This window comes from Saimiri boliviensis, chromosome 5, assembly GCF_048565385.1.
Source record: "Saimiri boliviensis isolate mSaiBol1 chromosome 5, mSaiBol1.pri, whole genome shotgun sequence".
NCBI lineage: Eukaryota > Metazoa > Chordata > Mammalia > Primates > Cebidae > Saimiri > Saimiri boliviensis.
Window position 1 is genome coordinate 18,489,069 of NC_133453.1, and position 21,576 is coordinate 18,510,644.

Genomic DNA, 21,576 nt, shown 5'->3' on the forward strand with positions numbered 1-21,576 from the left:
CTTCCTCCTCAATACTATTTCATCTCTTCCTTTTCACCTCTTTCTGACTTTCCTGGTCCTGGACCTTACCTCTGAGAAAACACAAGTTCTTGGTGCTTCTTGCAATTCAACTTTCCTCTTTCCCTGCTTCTCTTCCTTTTATTTTTCTTTATCCTGGATGATGGACAAAGCAGAAGCCAATGCTAAGAGGAAAAATATACATAAGAGAAGCAGGTAGAAAAGGGAAGTATGTGGGTTGACGTCTTGTCACAGGCTTCCCTGGCTGGAAACGTTACCCATTGCCTCCAGAGCTCTCAGTGCCTATAGGTGCAGGTGTGCTTGTGACCTGGTTTGAAACAGCAAAATGTGTCGCTCTCCACAGAATTGTGCTAGAGCCTCCCTAGGTCACATCCCCAGTGCCTCCATGTAATCATACACTAAGTTCAACCGACCATATCTTACTCAAAACATAAATCAAATTCATCTGTCACCCAGGCTGGAGTGCAGTGACGTGATCTCTGCTCACTGCAACCTCTGCCTCCTGAGCTCAAGCCATCTTTCCACCTCTGCTTCCCAAGTAGCTGGGACTACAGGTGCACACCACCATACCCAGCTAATTTTTGTATTTTTTGTAGAGAGAGGGTTTCTCCATGTTTCCCAGGCTGGTCTCAAACCACTGAGCTCAAGCAATTCTCCCGTCTTAGCCTACCAAAGTGCTGGGATTACAAGCATGAGCCATTGCGCCAAGCCCAAATTCCGCTTTCAAGGTATAATTCATTGCTAAATGAAACACATTTGCTGTTATTAATGATTTTAAATTTCCTTTGTTTTGGTATTATTTCAATAATAGTAATGAATCTACATCAACATCTCCGTCTAAATATATAATGTATGAACTCTACATAATATATAAACCCTTCTGTAAATCTTGTTACAATTCTTTAAGATGAATGAAAATTCTGTATTCATAGATCCAATGTTATTTTTAAATTAAGTCAATTTGAAATTACAAATTGTATGATTCTGTTCTTATATCACGAACCAACCTAAGATAAATTACACCATTCCTTTACTTCAGCAGCACATAAAATATCAATGCCAGGTCAAACTAAAGTTTAAATTTTCTTTACATCTAGAATTTTTTAAGATGTTGTTGGAGAATTGGAGAGGGCAGCAAAGATTCTTCTTAAATTTGGACCATGTGGTCATCTTACAAGAAACATGTGTCAAGGTACTTAGAAACATATACCCTTAGTATGCACATTTAAGAAATAAAATGAATTTAAAGATACAGTTTTGAAAAGCTATCTTTCCCCAGCAAATGCTCTATGTACCATAGTAATAGCTTCTAAAAATCAGGACTTTTGACTGCACAAGTGTTCTTTTTTTTTTTTTTTTAATTTTAATTTTAATTTTGTTGAAACAGTGTCTCCATCTGTTGCTGGCTCACTGCAACTTCTGCCTCCCAGGTTCAAAGGATTCTCCTGCCTCAGCCTCCCAAGTAGCTGGGATTACAGGTGCCCGCCACCACACCTGACTAATTTTTGTATTTTTAGTAGAGATGGGGTTTCACCATATTGGCCAGACTGGTTTCGAACTCCTGACCTCAGGTGATCTGCCCACCTCGGCCTTTCTAAGTGTTGGGATTACAGGTATGAGCCACTGTGCCCGGCCAGGCGTTCTTTGTAAATAATTAACTTTGACAACAAATATTAGTCCATTTATGAAACTTTCTGGCTTTGTCCTTTTAATAATGGGTATACCATTTTGCCATTATATAAAGGGTCCCCAGGCACTGTCCTTAGTGCTGAGGATGGCTGCCATGCTCATTGGATTTTGGGAAAGAGGGCTACTCAGAAACGGCTTTAGAATAAAATCACAACTTAGAGAGACCCAGAAAGAACCTTAGCCTTTCTGTCTCGTCCTCTCCTTTAATACATAAAGGGTATGCAGTTACTTACCCAGAATCTCACAGCAAACATCACATACCCTCAAGGCTTTTGGGTCCTATATCCAGAGCATGAGGCCTGGCCAGAAGACCTGGTATTACTGTGTCTGAGCCCCACCACCCACCATCGCGTGCTTCAAGCACAGTTTTTAACCCCTTGGAGCCCCAGTCTATAGAATAAAAACAGTACCAACCTCATAGGGCTATTTTAGGAGCTAAATATCACAACATACATAAAATATTTAACCCTATATCTGGCACCTCATAGATGAATGGAAAATGTTGACTCTTGTTTTATATGATAACATAATACATAGTATTATGCTACAGTATAATGAAAATACTGGGAAAAATTAAAGTCAAGCAGTATATTACACCATAATACAACAGCAGCATGTTCTTTATCCAATAAAATACTTTAAAAAGAGGATGGAAAACACTGATTTTGATGGTGAACACCAGGTATACCAACACGTCTCAAAAATCAAGGCAGAAGCTTTATCCTACAAAGCGCTGACATCCAAAGGGAGGCAACTTCATTCTTGACACAGAAAAGAATTTCGCTCTTAGTGTCTTTCATCATTTTGGCAAGCGCCTGACACTTGATTTTATACCGCAGCTTTATTGAGATATAATTCACATGCCATCCAATTTACCCACTTAAAATGAAGAACTTGGGTAGGGGTTAGTATATTTGCAGCACTGTGTAACCATGACTGTGATTTATTTTAGAACATTTTTCATTACTCCAAAAGAAACCCCATGCCATTAGCAGTAATTGACTTGATTTGTAATCTGCAATTCTTTCTACTAGTTTTTGAATATTTCTGAATCCAAGAAGCCTGTCTGTTTTTCCAGCCACATGAGACCATGGCAGCGGGTCGACTCACTTCCTCCTCCATCCACAGTTCTTCTTTTATTCCCGTCCACCTGCAGTTTTCAGTTAACCCCGCCCCTGCTTTCTGTTGTATTTTGTATTCCATCAAGAGAAGTTCAAGTACCGACTCCTCACTCTCACAATTTGCAATACTCAACAATTTCGTGCCAGTTCTCTCGCCAATATTCATCCCCAGTCTAAATTAATTCAGCTTTGCCAAAGTGTGGGAGATGAAAAACATTCCCTCCAGGTTAAAAACCACAGTCATAATGTTATCATTCAGGCATAAAAACACATTTATTGGTCAAAACTTTTACAAATGGAAAGCTTTTATAAAACACTACAGCACATCCCATGTAGAAAATATAAAAACTTCACAGTCTCCTATGAAGATTTTAACAAGTAATAAACTGTGTTATTCCATAGTTTTGAATGATAAAAAGGAGGCAACTTCTTAGATAAATTCCACCTCTTTTTATTTAGGGAATTAAATTATTTCTCAGAAACACATGACTAAATATTTTGATCCTGGATAAATTCCAGTAGCAATTTGATACATATAATTTGTGATTATATTATATATAATTTGTAATTTTTTATATATATATAATTTGTGATATATACAGATATATAAAACATGTGCATGTGTGTGTTTGTGTATGCACGTATAGATAAACGCACATACGCCAAGAAAGTGAGACAATCATTTCAGCTCACTGCATTTCTGGAGGAACAGAAAAAAGTGACAGAGGCAGAGGAAAAGGCAGAATTATCAGATAAACCTACACCTCTGATGAGACGTTACTGCCCTGACAGACAAAAGGCCAGGCAGAGACCATAAGATACAGGCAGAAGCGACCTTGAGGATCATTCACTCTTAACCCTATTTACACAGGAAAGAATGGAGCCCAGGTCACTTAGCCAGTTACTAAAAGATCAAAGGCTGAAGGACTATCTGAAACAGAAGACTGGAAAGTAGAAAAGAGTGGGGCAACCAGCTTCTCTTCTCTGATTGTTTCTACATCACTGCACACCCATACTGCAGGGTCTGGAATCCCAGTAGAAAGATCTAAGGCTCCAAGTTGGTCTGGAAATGGAGTAGGAGAGAGTTACGCAGCCTCTGGGAACAGCCGGAACATCAGGTTCATGTCTGTTCTCAAGAGAGCCTAAGATGATTCAACAGAATCTAAGAGCTGTTAAAAAAAAAAAAAAAAAAAAAAAAAGCAGCTGTGATAACCCAGCTGAATGAAACTGGAGCCAGAATTGAGTCTGGGCTTAGCACTGTCACTGAGGTGACAGAAGCTTGGCCTCCACCTCTGCTGAGTAACAGGATTGCTCTGGCCTGCATTAATGATCACAGCACGACTGATGAAGATTTTTTTCTGGGTCTGTCAGTTGTCATGGGCATATGACACCTTGCCTTATTCACTTCTCCAATACATAACGCTCTAGAGGCTAAACTTGTGGTTGAAAACTTGGACTTTGCCCAAGACACATCACCAAAATAGCTCTCACAAAAGGGAAAAATCAACAATGATGTATACCGGCCCCCCCGAAAAGAAAAATGTTCTCAGTGCCAATAAGATAGCTTGCTTCAGCCTTGTGTGATCCCTTACTTCAAGTGGATTTTTAATCACACTCTACTTTTTTTTGACACTTCTATTTTACAGGAGGACTTTTAGGTTTATTAATCAGCAATCATGGACTAGCAGTACCTCCTGCTCAATCTGGGGCAGAGTCATACGAAGATGGAGTTATTTTTCATCTGCATGAAACTTCACTGGGGTTCAACTGCTTCATCGGCAGGAGGAATAATTAGGCAGATGGTGAAGTCCTTTCTAGTGCTAAAATGTGGCTTCTTTGGCACAATCCACAAGATTTCCAGGTTAGCACACAAACATTCCCCAAGAAACTGCTAGAGACCACCTCTGTCTGGGTCAGGATCGAAATGCAAACAAGACCCAGATTCTGCTACTGAGGAAGTCATCATCCTATGGGTTAACATGGGTTGAGATAAACTTTCTCCTTTTGATTTAAGATTGTAAGGCACTAAGCTGCAGGTGTTTGGGAAGGATTGACTATAACAACAAAAATACAAGATACTAGAGAAATCCCTTTGTTTTTAATATAAAGAACTGCTCTGTGTTTGCTCTCCTAGAGAAACTAGAGCAACTGGTTGGTTATTTTAGAAGTCGCTCTGTTTTTCTCCCTTACAAAGATATACAAATTCTACTTGAAGTAACTCCTCCAGCTCTACGAATAGACATTTGGCCACTTAGGTTAAAAAAAACAACTATGCTGCAATCCCAGCACTTTGGGAGGCCGAGGTGGGCGGATCACCTGAGGTCAGGAGTCTGAGACCAGCCAGACCAACATGGTGAAATCACCCCGTCTCTACTAAAAATACAAAATTAGCCAGGCGTGGTGGCACATACCTGTAATCCCAGCTACTCGGGAGGCTAAGGCAGGAGAATCACTTGAACCCAGGAGGTGGAGGTTGCAATGAGCTGAAATCACACCATTGCACTCCAGCCTGGGCAACAAGAGTGAAACTCCATCTCAGAAAAAACAACAACAACAACAACAACAACGAAAAAAAACCCTACAAATATGAGAACCAGCCATCTTGGGCTACTGGAAAAAGCAGCCGATCAACAAATCCTGTCAATGGTATCTCTTGTCAGAGGAAAAATACAGAGCTAATGCACCCCAAAACTGTTTTCATCTTTACCACAAACTTTAGTAGGCTGCATCAGTGAGGTAGTTTGAAAGAAATGTAAAGTTCCAGATGTGTGGACATTATAACCAGATTCCATCTCCATGCTTCTTATGATAGAAACGTACATTCTACGGAAAGCAGGGATTTCACTTTTAATCCTATGCATACAATAAAGGTTCACCCATCATCCCTAAAGTATACACATTTGGACTGTTTTCATAGTAGTTGCCAGGGATTTGCAGCAAAACATCTAGCATCATTTACTGTTCCCCTTTGAAAAGGGCAAACCTGGCTGTCCTTCATAAGCACCAAAGCTGCAACCTTCAATGTGAGCATAATAGACTTAGCTGGTCATCAACAATTTCATACGCTTCTAGCTGCAAGACAAAAGCAATGACTCAGGCTGTACCCAGTATGCAATGGAAACACAGGGAAAAACGTCCAAATCAAACAGCATACATGCACATTTTCCCAAGGAAATGTTTCTCTTACAGTGTTCCAGGGTTATTTCTGTTATCATTGTTTTGCCTTGCTGTTTTAAAAAAAAAAAAAATTTTTTTTTTGAGATGGAGTTTCTGTCCTGTCACCCAGGCTGCACCCAGGCTGGAGTGCGATGGCGCGATCTCAGCTTACTGCAACCTCTGCCTCCCGGGTTCAAGTGATTCTCTTGCCTCAGCCTCCCAAGTAGCTGGGATTACAGGTGTGCACTACCATGCCCAGCTAAATTTTTGTATTTTCAGTAGAGACGGGGTTTCACCATGTTGGCCCAGGCTGGTCTCGAACTCCTGGCCTCAGGTGATCCACCCACCTTGGCCTCCCAAAGTTCCAGGATTAGAGGCATGAGCCACTGTACCCGGCTGCTGTTTAAAATTTATGTGCAATTACCTAGTAGATGGGAACATTTACAATGGAAGAGATCTCCATCAAACCATACTAGTGAATATGTCCAACAGTTGTCTGGTAGCAAAAATTCTTATCAAAAAATTCATTTGCAATCTATAAGACTATATGAAACTTACAGGTATGCTTTGCATACACGAATAGATTTTTGGCATGGCCGAATTAAGATCTCTAGATATTGCAATATGTAAAGAGATAACCCCATCATCCCCACCCCCTACCATGTGTACTGAAAAATAACGTTTTATGTATGCCAAAATTACAGTTGCTTATGCCTAGATTTTTCATGGCAATATTTTAGATAATTTCATGTGAGCAAATTTTTTCACTTTTTAATGCCTCTGATTTACAAGCATGGGCTTTAACTGCCTGATAGATAATTCAGCTGATGTTGGGTGGTCAGCTTGGTCTCTCAATACTAAGTGTGAGATGAAAACTCATATCTCTATAAAATAGAAAAGATGATGTGGCATGGGCTTTTAATAACCTGCTCCAAGGGGATATAACTCATGGTTTTAGTTTAGTTTAGTTTTGTTTTGTTTTGTGAAACGAGTCTTGCTCTGTCGCCAGGTGGGAGTGCAGTGGCGCGATCTCAGCTCGCTGCAATCTCTGCCTCCTGGGTTTAAGCAATTCCCCTCCCTCAGTCTCCCAAGTAGCTGGGACTACAGGTGCACGCCACTATGCCTGGCTACTTTTGCATATTTTAGTAGAGATGGGGTTTCACCATGTTGCCCAGGCTGGTCTCAAATTCCTGACCTCAAGTGATCTGCCCACCTCGGCCTCCCAAAGTGCTGGGATTATAAGCATGAGCCACCACGCTCAGCCCAACTCAGGGGTTTTTAAAAATAAGTAAAAGGCCCTGCTTTGATCAAAATTGAAATAATTTCAAGCCCACGGGTCAGCGGACTCCTGGATTGCTCAACAAGGGTGAAATCAAAGGGATTCTGGTCTAAAAAACTTCCTGTAGAACAATTGAGAAGTTTCCGGGTTTCGTGTGTGTGTGTGTGTGTGTGTGTGTGTGTGTGTGTGTGTGTGTGTTGGTGGGCGGGGGGCGGGTGGAGTGACATGCTTTCCTTCTTAAGGCATTACACAGCATTACTGATTGTGCTTTGCCGTGACTAAATCTCAATCCGCGCTCTAACCCAGAGCTGAGTATTTTTTTTTTTTTGAGATGGAGTTTCACTCTTGTTACCCAGGCTGGAGTGCAACGGCGTGATCTCGGCTCACCGCAACCTCCGCCTCCTGGGTTCAGGCAATTCTCCTGCCTCAGCCTCCTGAGTAGTTGGGATTACAGGCACGCACCACCATGCCCAGCTAATTTTTTGTATTTTTAGTAGAGACGGGGTTTCACCATGTTGACCAGGATGGTCTTGATCTCTTGACCTCGTGATCCACCTGCCTTGGCCTCCCAAAGTGCTGGGATTACAGGCATGAGCCACTGCGCCCGGCCCAGAGCTGAGTATTTAAAAATTGGAAACTTGAAGACATATTTCCAGTAAGTGGGGAGGCAACTCCATGAAGTTGCCTACAAACACCCACATCTAGCAGTGGACATGGTTTGGAAATAGACATTCTTCTTGTCCACTGACTAGTTACTTAACACTTAGTGACTAATTATCAGAAACCTCTTTCTGACTTGTTCCCTATCAATTGGTTTACCAGTTGTTGATTACCAGTGCAGAACAATCAGACACAGCAAATATTCTCCTTCTGCAGTGCAGTGGCATGATCTCGGCTCACTGCAACCTCCGCCTCCTGGGTTCAAGACGTTCTCCTGCCTCAGCCTCCCAAGTAACTGAGATTACAGGCATGTGCCACCATGCTTGGCTAATTTTGTATTTTTTAGTACATACAGAGTTTCTCCATGTTGGTCAGGCTGGTCTTGAACTCCCAACCTCAGGTGATGCATCCACCTCAGGCTTCCAAAGTGCTGGGATTACAGGCATGAGCCACCGTGCCTGGTTAGGTGGTTCTTATCTTAAAACAGGTATCTTCCTATGGTGCGGCTTTAAAAATTCTCAGCTTAATGGCAATGTTTGTTTGCATGTTCAGCTACAAATACATTCATCAAACAAATACTTATTTTGTGCCTACTAAGCACCATAAGCTGACCTGGGCACTGAGGGGACATCAGTAAGCAGGGAGGGCAAAGTCCCTGATCATGCTGGGTCAGAGAAGAGTTTGAAGCCTGGCAAACTATGAACTGGACATATCTCACCAGGGAGAGCACTTTCTTTTAGAGAAAATTTTATAATGAAAAGGCCATTCAGGAAGAAAATTAACACCATTTCTATTAGCATAAAACCTTTTCGGAATTTCCTAATTTGGAATTTCCAGAATTTCTAGTCCTAAATCATGTGGAAAAGCCTGTCTTCCAAATAGATTTCCTTCTCTACAGCAAAGGAGCATGATTCTAAGCATAAATAGAAGTGAGGAGACAGCTCTCGTCCACATGAGTTTTTGTATGACCGATTCATCCCATTTTGAAAATGGCATAAAAATCCTGCACTATTTTATAAAAATGTGTTGTTGGTATGACCAAAGGCTCAAACTAAGGATTAAAAGTATCTTTAGTCAATAACAAATGACCTGTTCAAGCAGAAAAACATATTTCCTCTAGTTGTATATGGCAAACTGTTTTACATACTGTCTTCCAAATGGCTGGCTATGGTGAACTCCAGCTGTCACACTTCATGAAAATGCCACCTTAAGTTACTGTGATGTTTAGTAAAAGGGTCTAATTATTATTATTATTATTATTATTATTATTATTATTTGAGACAGTCTCACTCTGTCGCCTAGGCTAGAGTGCAATGGCATGATCTTGGCTCACCACAACCTCTGCCTCCCGGGTTCAAGTGATTCTCCTGCCTCAGCCTCCGAGTGGCTGAGATTACAGGCATGCACCATCACACCCTGCTAATTTTGCATTTTTAGTAGAGATGGGGTTTCTCCGTGTTTGTTTCAAACTCCCGACCTCAGGTTATCCACCCACCTTGGGCTCTCAAAGTGCTGGGATTACAGGTGTGACGCACCACACCCAGCCTAATTTTTGTATTTTTAGAAGAGACAGGGTTTTACTATGTTGGTTAGGCTGGTCTCAAACTCCTGACCTCAAGTGATCTGCCTGCCTCAGCCTCCCAAAGTGCTGGGATTACAGGCAAGAGCCACCATGCCCGGCCCGGTCTAATTATTTTTTGAAGCTTTCTTTTGTTTTTCAGAGCACATGAATAATTCTAAACCTGCTCATAACCTGTAAAATGATTTAGCCTTCATACACAAGGAAAATTATTAAAAGTCTGATAGTCATCTCCATCCCTATCCTACAGTCATCTACTGTGCTTGTATTTAGCACAGATACATCAGCATTCATTACCATAAATGATACTTTTCTGTTACAAATCTGATGCCACAGGCAAAAGAAAAAATAAGCTTATTTAAAATACTTATTCCCACAATTGTCCTTTATGCCTTATTCCAGTCCAGTCATTTAAAAATGAGAGTCTTGTGCTCTGGGATGCCATACTTTCCTTTATGCTCCTCAAATAATTTCCTAAGCTCCTCCATATAGGTCTGATGCAACTCCTCGATCTGCTCCAGGGTCGGGTGCAGAGTCTGATGCACGGGGATCGGGCGGCCGACTGCAGAAACGGAGAACACATTGTACGTGAGGAACTAGAACCACTCCACCACAGACTGCAGCCTGTCATGCACAGCTGTGGACACGACTGCCAATCAGAACCCCTCGGGCCTGCTCATCCAATCCTTGTTTCATTTCACTGGCTGCCTGCAGTGGTCACACCATTCCATCCGATAACAAATAAAGAACTTTCTTCTGCAGCAGACACTGCACTGTCAGGACCCTGGTGGTTTTGACTTGGAGTCAAATGAGCTACTGTGCTGACTGCAGCTGGGAGGTGAGTGGACATAGCTGTGTGTCCACGTCACCAGCTTCCTCCCTCTGGGACAGTTGACAGCCAGACCACAGTGCCCTGATTATTACTGTGAATCCCCGAGTCACATGGCAGTCCTGTAGTCTCTCTCTCTCTTCTTTTTTTTTTTTTTTTTTTTTTGAGACAGAGTCTTACTCTGTGGCCCAGGCTGGAGAGCAATGTCACAATCTCGGCTCACGGCAACCTCCACCTCCTGAGTTCAAGCAATTCTCTTACCTCAGCCTTCCACTGAGTAGCTGGGATTACAGGCTCCCACCATCATGCCTGGCAATTTTTTTTTTGTATTTTCAGTAGAGACGGGGTTTTGCCATGTTGGTCAGGTTGGTCTTGAACTCTGGACATCAAGTGATTCACCTACCTCGGCCTACCAAAGTGCATGGATTACAAGCATGAGTCACCCGACCCCGACCCAGGCCTAGTCTGTCTCTTTTGAATGTCTTCTTTTTTATAAATGGAGTCTCATTCTGTCACCCAGGCTGGAGTGCTGTGGCGTGATCTTGACTCATTGCAACCTCTGCCTCCTAGGTTCAAGTAATTCTCCTGCCTCAGCCTCCTGAGGACTGGGGCTACAGGCACACACCACCATGCCTGGCTAGAATGTCTTTATAAACAATTAAAAACCATATATCTTCACAGCTAAGTATCTATATTAGAGAAACACACAAGAATTACGTGGATTCCACTGTTTGTAATAGTGGATAACTGAAAAACAACTAATGTCTCAATAGAAAAGCTGTTATATAAACCATATAATAGAAAAAAAAAACAACTAATGTCTCAATAGAAAAGCTGTTATATAAACCATTCAATAGAATCCTAGGCAGAAATTTTTAAACAATGAAATAATATAAATATAACTATGTGTACACAAACACAAATACACACATTTTAGATGTTTAAAATGTATTAAGTGGAAAAATAATTTGCAAAATAATACAGCATGATCCATTTTTTAAAAAAGAAGTTTATATTTCTAGACGTATTATACGTTTTTAATGCATGGAAAAAGTCTGGGAAGAGAGAAACATTTTTCAGAAAGGAAGTAGGAATGGGGAAATTTCACTCTAACTGTATTACATAAATTTTCTACAAATGAGAATGCATTTGTATTTTTCCAAATATACTAACTAATTAAAAACAAATCTGGCAACCTCTATACATATTTTAAAAGGTGTTTACATAATATCTCACTTGTCTGATTTTTAGAAAATAGAAAAATTCCCGTGGCTTTGGCGCTTGCACTCACTGCGCCCCCTGCTGATCGGATACTGCTACTGATGCCAAGCGTTGAAAATGCACAGGATGTTCAATGAGGTGGCAAACCGCTGCCTCTGACCTCATTCGCTTGGGCATGAGGTCACGTGGGCTCTAGGTAATAAACAGGACTCACAGTGGAGCGATCTCTGTCCTACTCTGAGTCACCCCATGTCACATACGAGGCTCTGATTCATGTCGGTAAGAGTAGGTGGTTAGCTAAGCAAAAAATGAGCAAATGTTAAGTCACAGAGAAGGAAGAAAGTGATAAATGACATCAGTATGGGAGCTGAGGGGGCACAGAGAAGGAGTCTCACACACACACACACACACACACACACACACACACACACCCTTACTGCAACACTAATATTCTCAAATTGCTAAGAATTTAACCAGATACAGCCTCAAAAATCTCAAGTGGTTTTCTTTGATAGCTTGGATGTCAAATTTAGTAGACATAAGTCCTGTTTAACTCAATGTAAAGAACTGGAAGCAATCATATCACTGTCAGTGGTGGCTGGAGATACGGACTAGCAGAGGCTAATGTAGTGATGAGGTGGAAGTGGAAACGGGAATTGCACAAAATCACCAGGTTGGGCTGGGTCAAGCCACAGTTCACCAGCAAGTGCGCTGGGTAAGTGACTTTCTCTCTAGTCTTAATTTTTCTTCCTCCCTTTCTTCCTTTCTTCCTTCCTTCTTTCCCTCCCTCCGTCCCTCTTTTTTCCCTTCCTTTCCTTTATTTCCTCTCCTTCCGTGTTAAACCATGCTGGAGTGTAATGGCACGATCTCAGCTCACTGCAACTTCCGCCTCCTGAATTCAAGCAATTCTGGTGCCTCAGCCTCCCAAGTAGCTGAGATTACAGGCATGTGCCACCACGCCCAGCCTATTGTGTGTGTGTGTGTGTGTGTGTGTGTGTGTGTGTGTGTGTGTGTATTTCTAATAGAGACCTGGTTCACTCTGTTGGCATTGCTGGTTTCGAACTCCTGGCTTCAAGTGATCCACCAGCCTCAGCCCCTCAAAGTGCTGGGTCAGCTTGAGCCACCACAGCCAGCCTCTCCAGCCTTAATTTTCACATGCATAGGATAAAAGAGTAGAACTCCAAGATCTTGAAGCTTTCTTCCTATTGCCTGAGGACGATATTGAGAAGTCTACATGCAAATCTACTAGCACATTTGTGGTTTTATTGAAATTGCTTCTGTTTTCTTCGTGATATTATTCCAATGAGAGAGTCAATGTAACTATTCAGGGTGAGGGTAGGGGACTAATAAAAAGACACAGTGGTCTAAGAAGATGAAGTGTGTTGTTCTCTGCTTACTTTAGCTAGGACTCAGACATTCTGAATTAGTGAGTCTTCTTTCTTCTGAGCTATCCTATAGCTAATTTCAGTCCTGTTCTTTTCTCATTAATAGTTCTAATACATTTCAGATGGTTCCTCCAGAGAGCTCAAACATGCTCATATAGAATGAATTCTTTTTTTTTTTTTTTTTTTTTTTTTTTTTTTTTTTTTTTTTTGAGACAGAGTCTCGCTCTTTTGCTCAGGCTGGAGTGAAGCGACAAATTTTGGCTCATTGCAACCCCCGCCCCCCACATTCAAGCGATCAACTTCCTAAGTAGTTGGGATTACAGGAATGCGCCACCACGCCTGGCTAATTTTTATATTTTTAGTAGAGATGGGGTTTCCCATGTTGGCCAGGCCGGTCTCAAACTCCTGACCTAGGGTGATCCACCCACCTCGGCCTCAGAAAGTGCTGGGATTACAGACATGAGCCACTGCACCCAGCCTAGAGTGAATTTATGATCATAAGACTTTTCCCTTTAAACTGTGGGATAGAAATAGTCAACTTGTCTTTGCCTTATTTAGTTGCAGAAAAAGTAAGGAGCTGAAAGTTCCTAAACTACACTAAAAAAAAAAAAAAAAAAAAAAACCCCAGGAAATTAATATGACTTAAACCCAGCATTCCTGCCCCTGCTTCCTAAATTAACCCCAAACTGGATTAGAGAGTAAGAAATCTTTCTTAATTGCTTTTTAGGGATGAAGCCAGAAGTAACAGAACACAGACCATAATCATACCTTTACTAAAGGACTCAGAAAAGCCCATCTCAGGGAAATGAGGTTGAAAGCTGTTGGAAATAGATGCTCGGTGCAGCAAAGAAAAATTAGCACTGAGACAAAGGATCTTTCAGCAATGCAATTTTTACTTCCTGGACTGCAGGAAGGGTACCCTTGCTAGGCATCTTGCCATGAGAGTATAATAAACAAAGGAAAACACACAGCTTTATCCCTTGTGCATTCGGGGTCATCCTTACTGCTGTATCTGATCTCTGTTGGCTGGAGTCAAACCTTACAATTTAAACTAAAACCCGAGTGGCTAACAACTTAAAACTTTTCTAAACAGGTAAAAGCAATGGAGAGCTGGGACACGCCTGTAAGCATGTCCAGCTCAGATATTTTGGTTAAAGTACAAGGACATAGAATGTACTACGTGCCAGTAAGCATGGCATGTCTAACAGCTACATAGGATAGGGCTTAACGAAGGTATTAGCACACTTACTCTTTAACAAGAAAGGAAACCTAAAAGAGGAACTTTTCTACTTCCCACAAAAGCTACCAGCCCATTAGTAGTGGAAAACAACCTGCTACCAATATAGTTCAGCTCCAATAAAGCTGCCCTGAAGCTAATTTGTGCCTGTATTGGAAATAAAGCTATTATCTATCAAGAGTCTCCTAGATGTCTGGCCAGGCGCGGTGGCTCAAGCCTGTAATCCCAGCACTTTGGGAGGCCGAGGCGGGTGGATCACGAGCTCAAGAGATTGAGACCATCCTGGTCAACATAGTGAAACCCCATCTCTACTAAAAATACAAAAAATTAGCTGGGCATGGTGGCATGTGCCTGTAATCCCAGCTACTCAGGAGGCTGAGGCAGGAGAATTGCCTGAACCCAGGAGACGGAGGTTGCGGTGAGCCGAGATCGCGCCATTGCACTCCAGCCTGGGTAACGAGAGCGAAACTCCGTCTCAAAAAAAAAAAAAAAAAAAAAAAATGATTAAAAAAAGAGTCTCCTAGATGTCTGTAAGTCAAATCCCTGGAACAACCTAGCAAGGCAGCCACTACTGTCCATGTTTTACAAATGAGAACAAGAGACACAGGAAGGCTAATCAGCCAGTTCACGGAAAAACATCATGAACCCGAATGGCAGTGTCAGAAATAGAAAACTTCAGGGAATGGGCTCCAGCCAAAGGCAGAGAGATAACACTGAGGTATCCATGCACCCTCATGACTCTAAGATGGTCACTTCACCTTCTGCAAAAGCATGGACGATGGAGAGAACAGCTGATGAGGGCCTTGGCTCTCAGGGCCCCCAGCCTGCCTCAAATCCTAGCCCTGTTGTCAGAGGCACTGGAACCAGTGCAATTCCATCTTGAACGGGGACTGGGTAAAATAAGGCTGAGACCTCCTGGGCTGCATTTCCAAATGATTAAGGAATTCGAAGTCATAGGATGAGATAGGAGGTTGGCACAAGATACAGGTCATAAAGACCTTGCTGACAAAACAGCTTGCAGTAAAGAAGCCAACCGAAACCAAGATGGCAATGGGTGACCTCTGGTCATCCTCACTGCTACGCTTCCATTACAAACGCCACGGCAACGTCAGGAAGTTACCCTCAACAGTCTAAAAGGGCAAGCAGAAGGAATCTACCCCTTGTTTCACATATAATCAAGAAACAACCATAAAAATGGGCAACCAGTGGCCCTCGGGGCTGCCCTGTCTTGGGAGTGGCTCATCTTTTATACCTTTGCTTTCACTTTGTGGACTTGCCCTGAATTCTTTCTTGCGTGAGATCCAAGAACCTTCTCTTGGCATCTGGATTGGACCCCTTTCCTGTAACACTATCATAACCTACCCGTGATCCCTTAGGCCCAATCGTCAGTGACTTGGGGTCTCAGCCTACATCAAAGATCTAAAGAATTATAAGCTTTCATCACATTTAACTATTATTTATCATAAGAGCTCAAGGTCTTCATCTGCGAAACTGTATAAAAACATCCCTGCCATACCCAACTCCAGTGCTGTGAGGGTCAAATAAAAAGATCTGGGCCGGGCACAGTGGCTCACGCCTGTAATTCCAGCACTTTAGGAGGCTGAGGCAGGTGGATCGTGGGGTCAGGAGTTCGAGACCAGCCTGGCCAATATGATGAAACCACGTCTCTATTAAAAATGCAAAAACTTAGCTGGGTGTGGTGGTAGCACCTGCGGTCCCAGCTACTTGGGAGGCTGAGGCAGGAAAATTGCTTGAACCCAGGAGGTGGAGGTTGCAGTGGGCCGAGATTGTGCCACTGCACTCTAACCTGGGTGACAGAGCAAGACTCTGTCTTAAAAAAAAAAAAAAAAAAAAAAAAATCTACTTGGAATTGTTCTGTACTGAGTTATTGCAAATTGATACATTCTTAAAAGGGTCCCTGGAGCCCTAGAAGACCAAAATTTTCTCTCTCCACAGAAAGATCTTTTTAGTTCTAAGGAGAAGAAAAAATGTTTTCAACATAAGACTAAGCTAGTTGCAAACTTCTGCAAAACTCCCTTTTTACAAAACAAAGGGAGAAAAAAACAGCTGCATCAGGCTGCTCTTGGAAATAGAATTCCTTGCCCTGGAAAAAAATCTGCCAACGCCCACTTGTGGCAGAGTCAGGAATCACAGCTTTTGTTTATGGTGCACTGCTTTTTATAGCTGGTATGCTCAGCTGCTCTATTTTCCAATTCCCTCCAACAATTCAAGATCACTTATGCATATATCGCCTTACACAGCAATCTTGCCCCAGTTTCTACGGTGCTAAGCTGTATTTACCTAAGATAAGGGAGCTTTGTGGGCTGTGGTAGGTATACGCAGCTGGAGAAGCATTTAGAAATGGGCATTATTTTTTTTTCTCGTGGAGGCAAGTAGTAGATTTTTCATAGCAAAAAAAAAATCTTTGTTGTATTTTTCTGTAATCATAAAGATTCCATAGAGTTGATTGCTCTAATAGTCTCATGCAGGAGTTGCTCTTGAAGCTGCCACATAGCTGTGCACCAGAGAAAAAACGGGCATGGGCTATGTGGCCAACGAGGGTTAAAAAGAACAGGAACCAGGCTGGGCGAGGTGGCTCAGACCTGTAATACGGGCACTTTGGGAGGCCAAGGTGGGTGGATCACGAGGTCAGAAGTTCAAGACTAGCCTGGCCAAGATGGTGAAACCCCATCTCTAATAAAAATACAAAAAATTAGCCAAGCATGGTGGCAGACACCTGTAATCCCAGCTACTTGGGAGGCTGAGGCAGGAGAATCATTTGAACCTCAGAGGCAGAGGTTGCAGTGAGCCAAGATTATGACATTGCACTCCAGCTCAGGTGATAGTGCAAGACCCCGGCTCCAAAAAAAAAAAAGAGCAGGAACCTGGGTATCAGGTGAAGCCAGAGCGCAAAAAATCAGGGCTCACCTGTAGCTTATGGTGGAGGCCCAAAAGATGCCCAATGTCAGCATGTGTACATGTGAGTATGTGTATATAGGTCCACACAGAGACACACTCACTCATGAACGTCCATTGAGCATTGATACGTCATCCTGGGTGCTGAAAGGCAGAAGAATATGCCACCCTAAAATATGCCACTTTGGCACATAGATTATTTGTAGCTAAAGGCACTGAAAAAAAACAAACCCTCAGGTACAAGAAGGGTGGTCTAACCTCCCTTTTTCTTCTTGAAAGCAGGAAACAAAATTCCTCGTGAAAGATCCCCTCCCTGTAGTAGGAAGGAAGGAACATTATCACCAGAAATGTGGACACGGGCCAAGAGAAATCTGTTCAGACCTTGTTAAAACAACTAATCTTCTTTTAGTCTCTCCACTGACTTTAGCTCTTTTTCCACAATTGCCTTTCCTTGTTAAATCTCGTATATAAGCTCAGCCCACGTCACTTCTTTGGGTCTTCATTTTCTTATGGAGGTTCCCACGTGTTTGCAAAACTGTGTGCTTTTCTCCTGTAGGCTCATGTCAACTTCATTCTCAGGCCCAGCCAATGACCCTAAGAGGCTATAGGTAAAGTTTACAACATACAGCACCTCCCCTACACCACGCTAGTGCTCTTAACAATATTATTTTCTTTAATCCCTTTTATGTTACAATGAAAACTTAAATTAAGTCCCTTTTTTTTTTTCTATTTTACTAAATCCCTTACTTAGTCTGCCTTTTTTTTTTTTTTTCTACACACTTTTCTTTTTTGAAATGAGTTTCACTCTTATTGCCTAGGCTGGAGTGCAATGGCACCATCTCGGCTGACTGCAACCTCCACCTCCCGGGTTCAAGTGATTCTTCTGCCTCAGCCTCCCGAGTACCTGGGATCGATCACAGGCATGCACCACCATGCCTGGCTAATTTTGTATTTTTAGTAGCGACGGGGTTTCTCCATGTTGATCAGGCTAGTCTCGAACTCCCGACCTCAGGTGATCTGCCCGCCTCAGCCTCCCAAAGTGATGGGATTACAGGCATGAGCCACCTTGCCCAGACTTTATTATTTATTTATTTATTTAGAAACAAGGTCCTGCTCTGTCGCCCAGGCTGGAGTGCAGCGGCTGGAGTGACTGCAACCTCCACCTCCCGGGTTCACTCTGCATTTTTCCCATCAGAATATAATAATGACTTGAAACACAATGGATTATGTTTATCCTCATGTGGTTTCAAACTAGCTTTATTTAAATAAACTGCATTCCCTTACTTATCTTTTTTATTTTTAAAAAAAGTCAAACCTTCAGAAGGAATACAATAAGCACTTGCCTACCCCCATTTAGGCGCATCAATTTCTTTTTTTTTTTTTTTTTTTTTTTGAGATGGAGTTTCACTCTTGTTACCCAGGCTGGAGTGCAATGGCGCGATCTCAGCTTACCGCAACCTCCGCCTCCCGGGTTCAGGTGATTCTCCTGCCTCAGCCTCCTGAGTAGCTGGGATTACAGGCATGCACAACCATGCCCAGCTAATTTTTTGTATTTTTAGTAGAGACGGGGTTTCACCATGTTGACCAGGATGGTCTCGATCTCTTGACCTTGTGATCCACCCGCCTCGGCCTCCCAAAGTGCTGGGATTACAGGCTTGAGCCACCACGCCCGGCTCAAGGCGCATCAATTTCTAATACTTTGCACACATGTGCACACATATGTGTACGTATACACATATGCAGTATTATTTCTATTTTTGTAGGGCCATTTGAAAGTAAGTTGTGGACATCAATGATTCAATCATGTGAATCACCCCTAAATACTTCTGCAGTATTACTTAAAAACAAAAACAGTGTTCTATATAATAACACCATTATTATACTCAAGAATCGTCACCACTTCACAATATTATTTTGTACTTAATCCAAATTGAAATCTTATCAATCATCTCCTACCATTCATAGTTATTATTTTCTTGTCAATTCACAACAGCTGTTGTGTGTCTCTGAGGATCCCCTCCCTCTTGTGTCTTATGACATTGATTTTCTGTTGTTGTAGAGACAGAGTCTCGCTCTGTCGCCCAGGCTGGAGTGCAGTGGCGTGATCTCAGCTCACTGCAACCTCTGCCTCCCCGAGTCAAGCGATTCTCCCGCCTCAGCCACATGAGTAGCTGGGACTACTGGTACATGCCACCACGCCTGACTCATTTTTTGTATTTTTAGTAGATACGGGGTTTTACCGTGTTAGCCAGGATGGTCTCGATCTCCTGACCTCCCGATCTGCCTGCCTCAGCCTCTCAAAGTGCTGGGATTACAGGCATGAGCCACTGCACCTGACCGACACTGATATTTTTAGAGTCCAGGCCAGTTGTTCTGTGCAATGTCCCACAATCTGGATTTGTCTGATTATTTCCTCATGATTTGATTCAGATTAACATTTTGGCAAGTTACTTATACAGGGAAATGGAAACACGTTTGAAAGCTCTCAACAAGCTGGTCAGGCGGCCTTTACTCCCTTTACCAACCTGCATTTGCCTAGCACCTGGAGTCTAGAGTGCCTTCCCAAGTATTATGACATTTAATCCCCATAATAACCCTGTGAGAAGACAGAATCATTATTAACGGTCTCTTCTTTCATTGCTGTAAACTCTGAGGTTCAGAGAAGATAAATGAAACATTCAAAGTCACTCAGATTCAGACCTCAAACCCACGCCACTTCCTTCTGTACATCCAGCTGCTGCATAATAAATGACTTCTCAACGCCAAGATCAGTCTCTATGTGGCTAGTGCCGGAGCATCAGCCACAAGCCATCAAGGCAAGCCTACCAATGGAAAAAACCCTTTCTCTTCCCCTCACCCTACTTCCCTCCCCTCCTCTCCCCTTACTCCCATCCCCGTCCCCTCCTCTACTCCTCTCCCCTACCCCTACTCCCCTCCCTTTCCCTTATGTGATTGCATATAAAATGGAAACCACTTATAAAATGATGGTAGTAAAATCCTAGCCTAGCAACACAGACCAAAAACAATATTTGACTATATGTGAATTTCACTTAATGGGCTATTATCCATGGTGAACATATTACTTCCAGCTTCATATTAAGTTTATAGTTTTAGTCATTCTGCTATTAGTGCCTGGCTCAGCACTGTCTCATCTTAGCTCTCCAATCCTCTTCCAATCTGAGGAGCTAAATACTTTGCTCCTGGGTTTTTGTATTTGTTTGTTTGTTTTGAGATAGGGTCTTGCTCTGTCTCCCAGGCTAGAGTGCCAGGGTGCAATCATGGCTCACGCCAACCTCCAACACCTGGGCTCAAGTGCTCCTCTTGTCACAGCCTCCCAAAGCATTGGGATTACAAGCACGTGCCACAGTGCCCAGCTAATTGTTAAAATTTTTTGTAGCAATGAGGTCAGGGTTTGTTGCCCAGTCTGGTCTCGAAATCCTGGGCTCAAGAAATCCTCCTGTCACAGCCTCCCAAAGTGCTGGGATTACAGGTGTGTGCTACCACGCTTGGCTAAATCCTCAGCATTTTTGTCAACATGGTCTTCACCCTCCTCCTCCAACTGGATTCTCCCAAACATGCAACTTTTTGAAAAAAATGGGTCTAACTAACAGCCAGAATCGACAATGAATTCAAACAAATCAGCAAGAACAAAACAATCCCATCCAAAAGTGGGCTATGAACATGAATAGACAATTCTGAAAAGAAGATACACAAATGCCCAATAAATGTATGAAAAAATGCTCAACATCACTAATGATCAGGGAAATGTAAGTCAAAATCATAATGCATTTGCCTAGCACCTGGAGTCTAGACTGTCCATAATCAAAAATTCAAAAAAGAATAGATGTTGGTGTGGATGTGGTTAAAAGAGAACATTTCCACACTGCTGGCGGGAAATGTACACTAGTACAACCACTAGGGAAAACTGTAGAGATTCCTTAAAGAATTAAAAGTAGAACTACCATTTTTTTCTAGCAATCCTACTACTGGGTATTTACCCAGAGGAAAAGAAGTCATTATGTGAAAAAGATACTTGCACAGATATGTTTATAGCAGCACAATTTTGCTATCACAAAAATATGGAACCAGCCCAAATGCCCATCAATCATCTAGTGGATAAGGAAATTGTGATACATACACACATGCACATCATGGACTACTACTTAGCCATAAGAAGGAATGAAATAATGGCATTTGCAGCATCCTGGATAAAATTGGAGACCATTATTCTAAGTAAAGTAACTCAGGAATGGAAAACCAAACATCATATGTTCTCACTCAAAGTGGGAGCTAAGCTATGAGGACACAAAGGCTTTAAGAATGATACAGTGGACTTTGAGGACTCGGGGAAAAAGTGGGAGGTGAGTGAGGGACAAAAGACTACACATTGGGTGTGGCATACACTGCTCCAGTGATGAGTGCACCAAAATCTCAGAAATCGCCGCGGAAGAACTTATTCCTGGAACCAAATACTACCTGTTCCCCA

General features: G+C 42.4%; 1 protein-coding gene across 1 annotated transcript in view; it reads right to left on the bottom strand.

Moving 5' to 3' along the window:
• Positions 1-1,312: 1,312 nt before the first annotated feature.
• Positions 1,313-21,576, bottom strand: part of MOGAT1 (monoacylglycerol O-acyltransferase 1) — a 49,169-nt gene continuing 28,905 nt past the window's right edge. Inside the window, exon 6 of the mRNA XM_003925481.4 lies at positions 1,313-10,064. Coding sequence (XP_003925530.1) covers positions 9,910-10,064 — 155 coding nt within the window. The 3' untranslated portion in view covers positions 1,313-9,909. The remainder of the gene's footprint in view (positions 10,065-21,576) is intronic.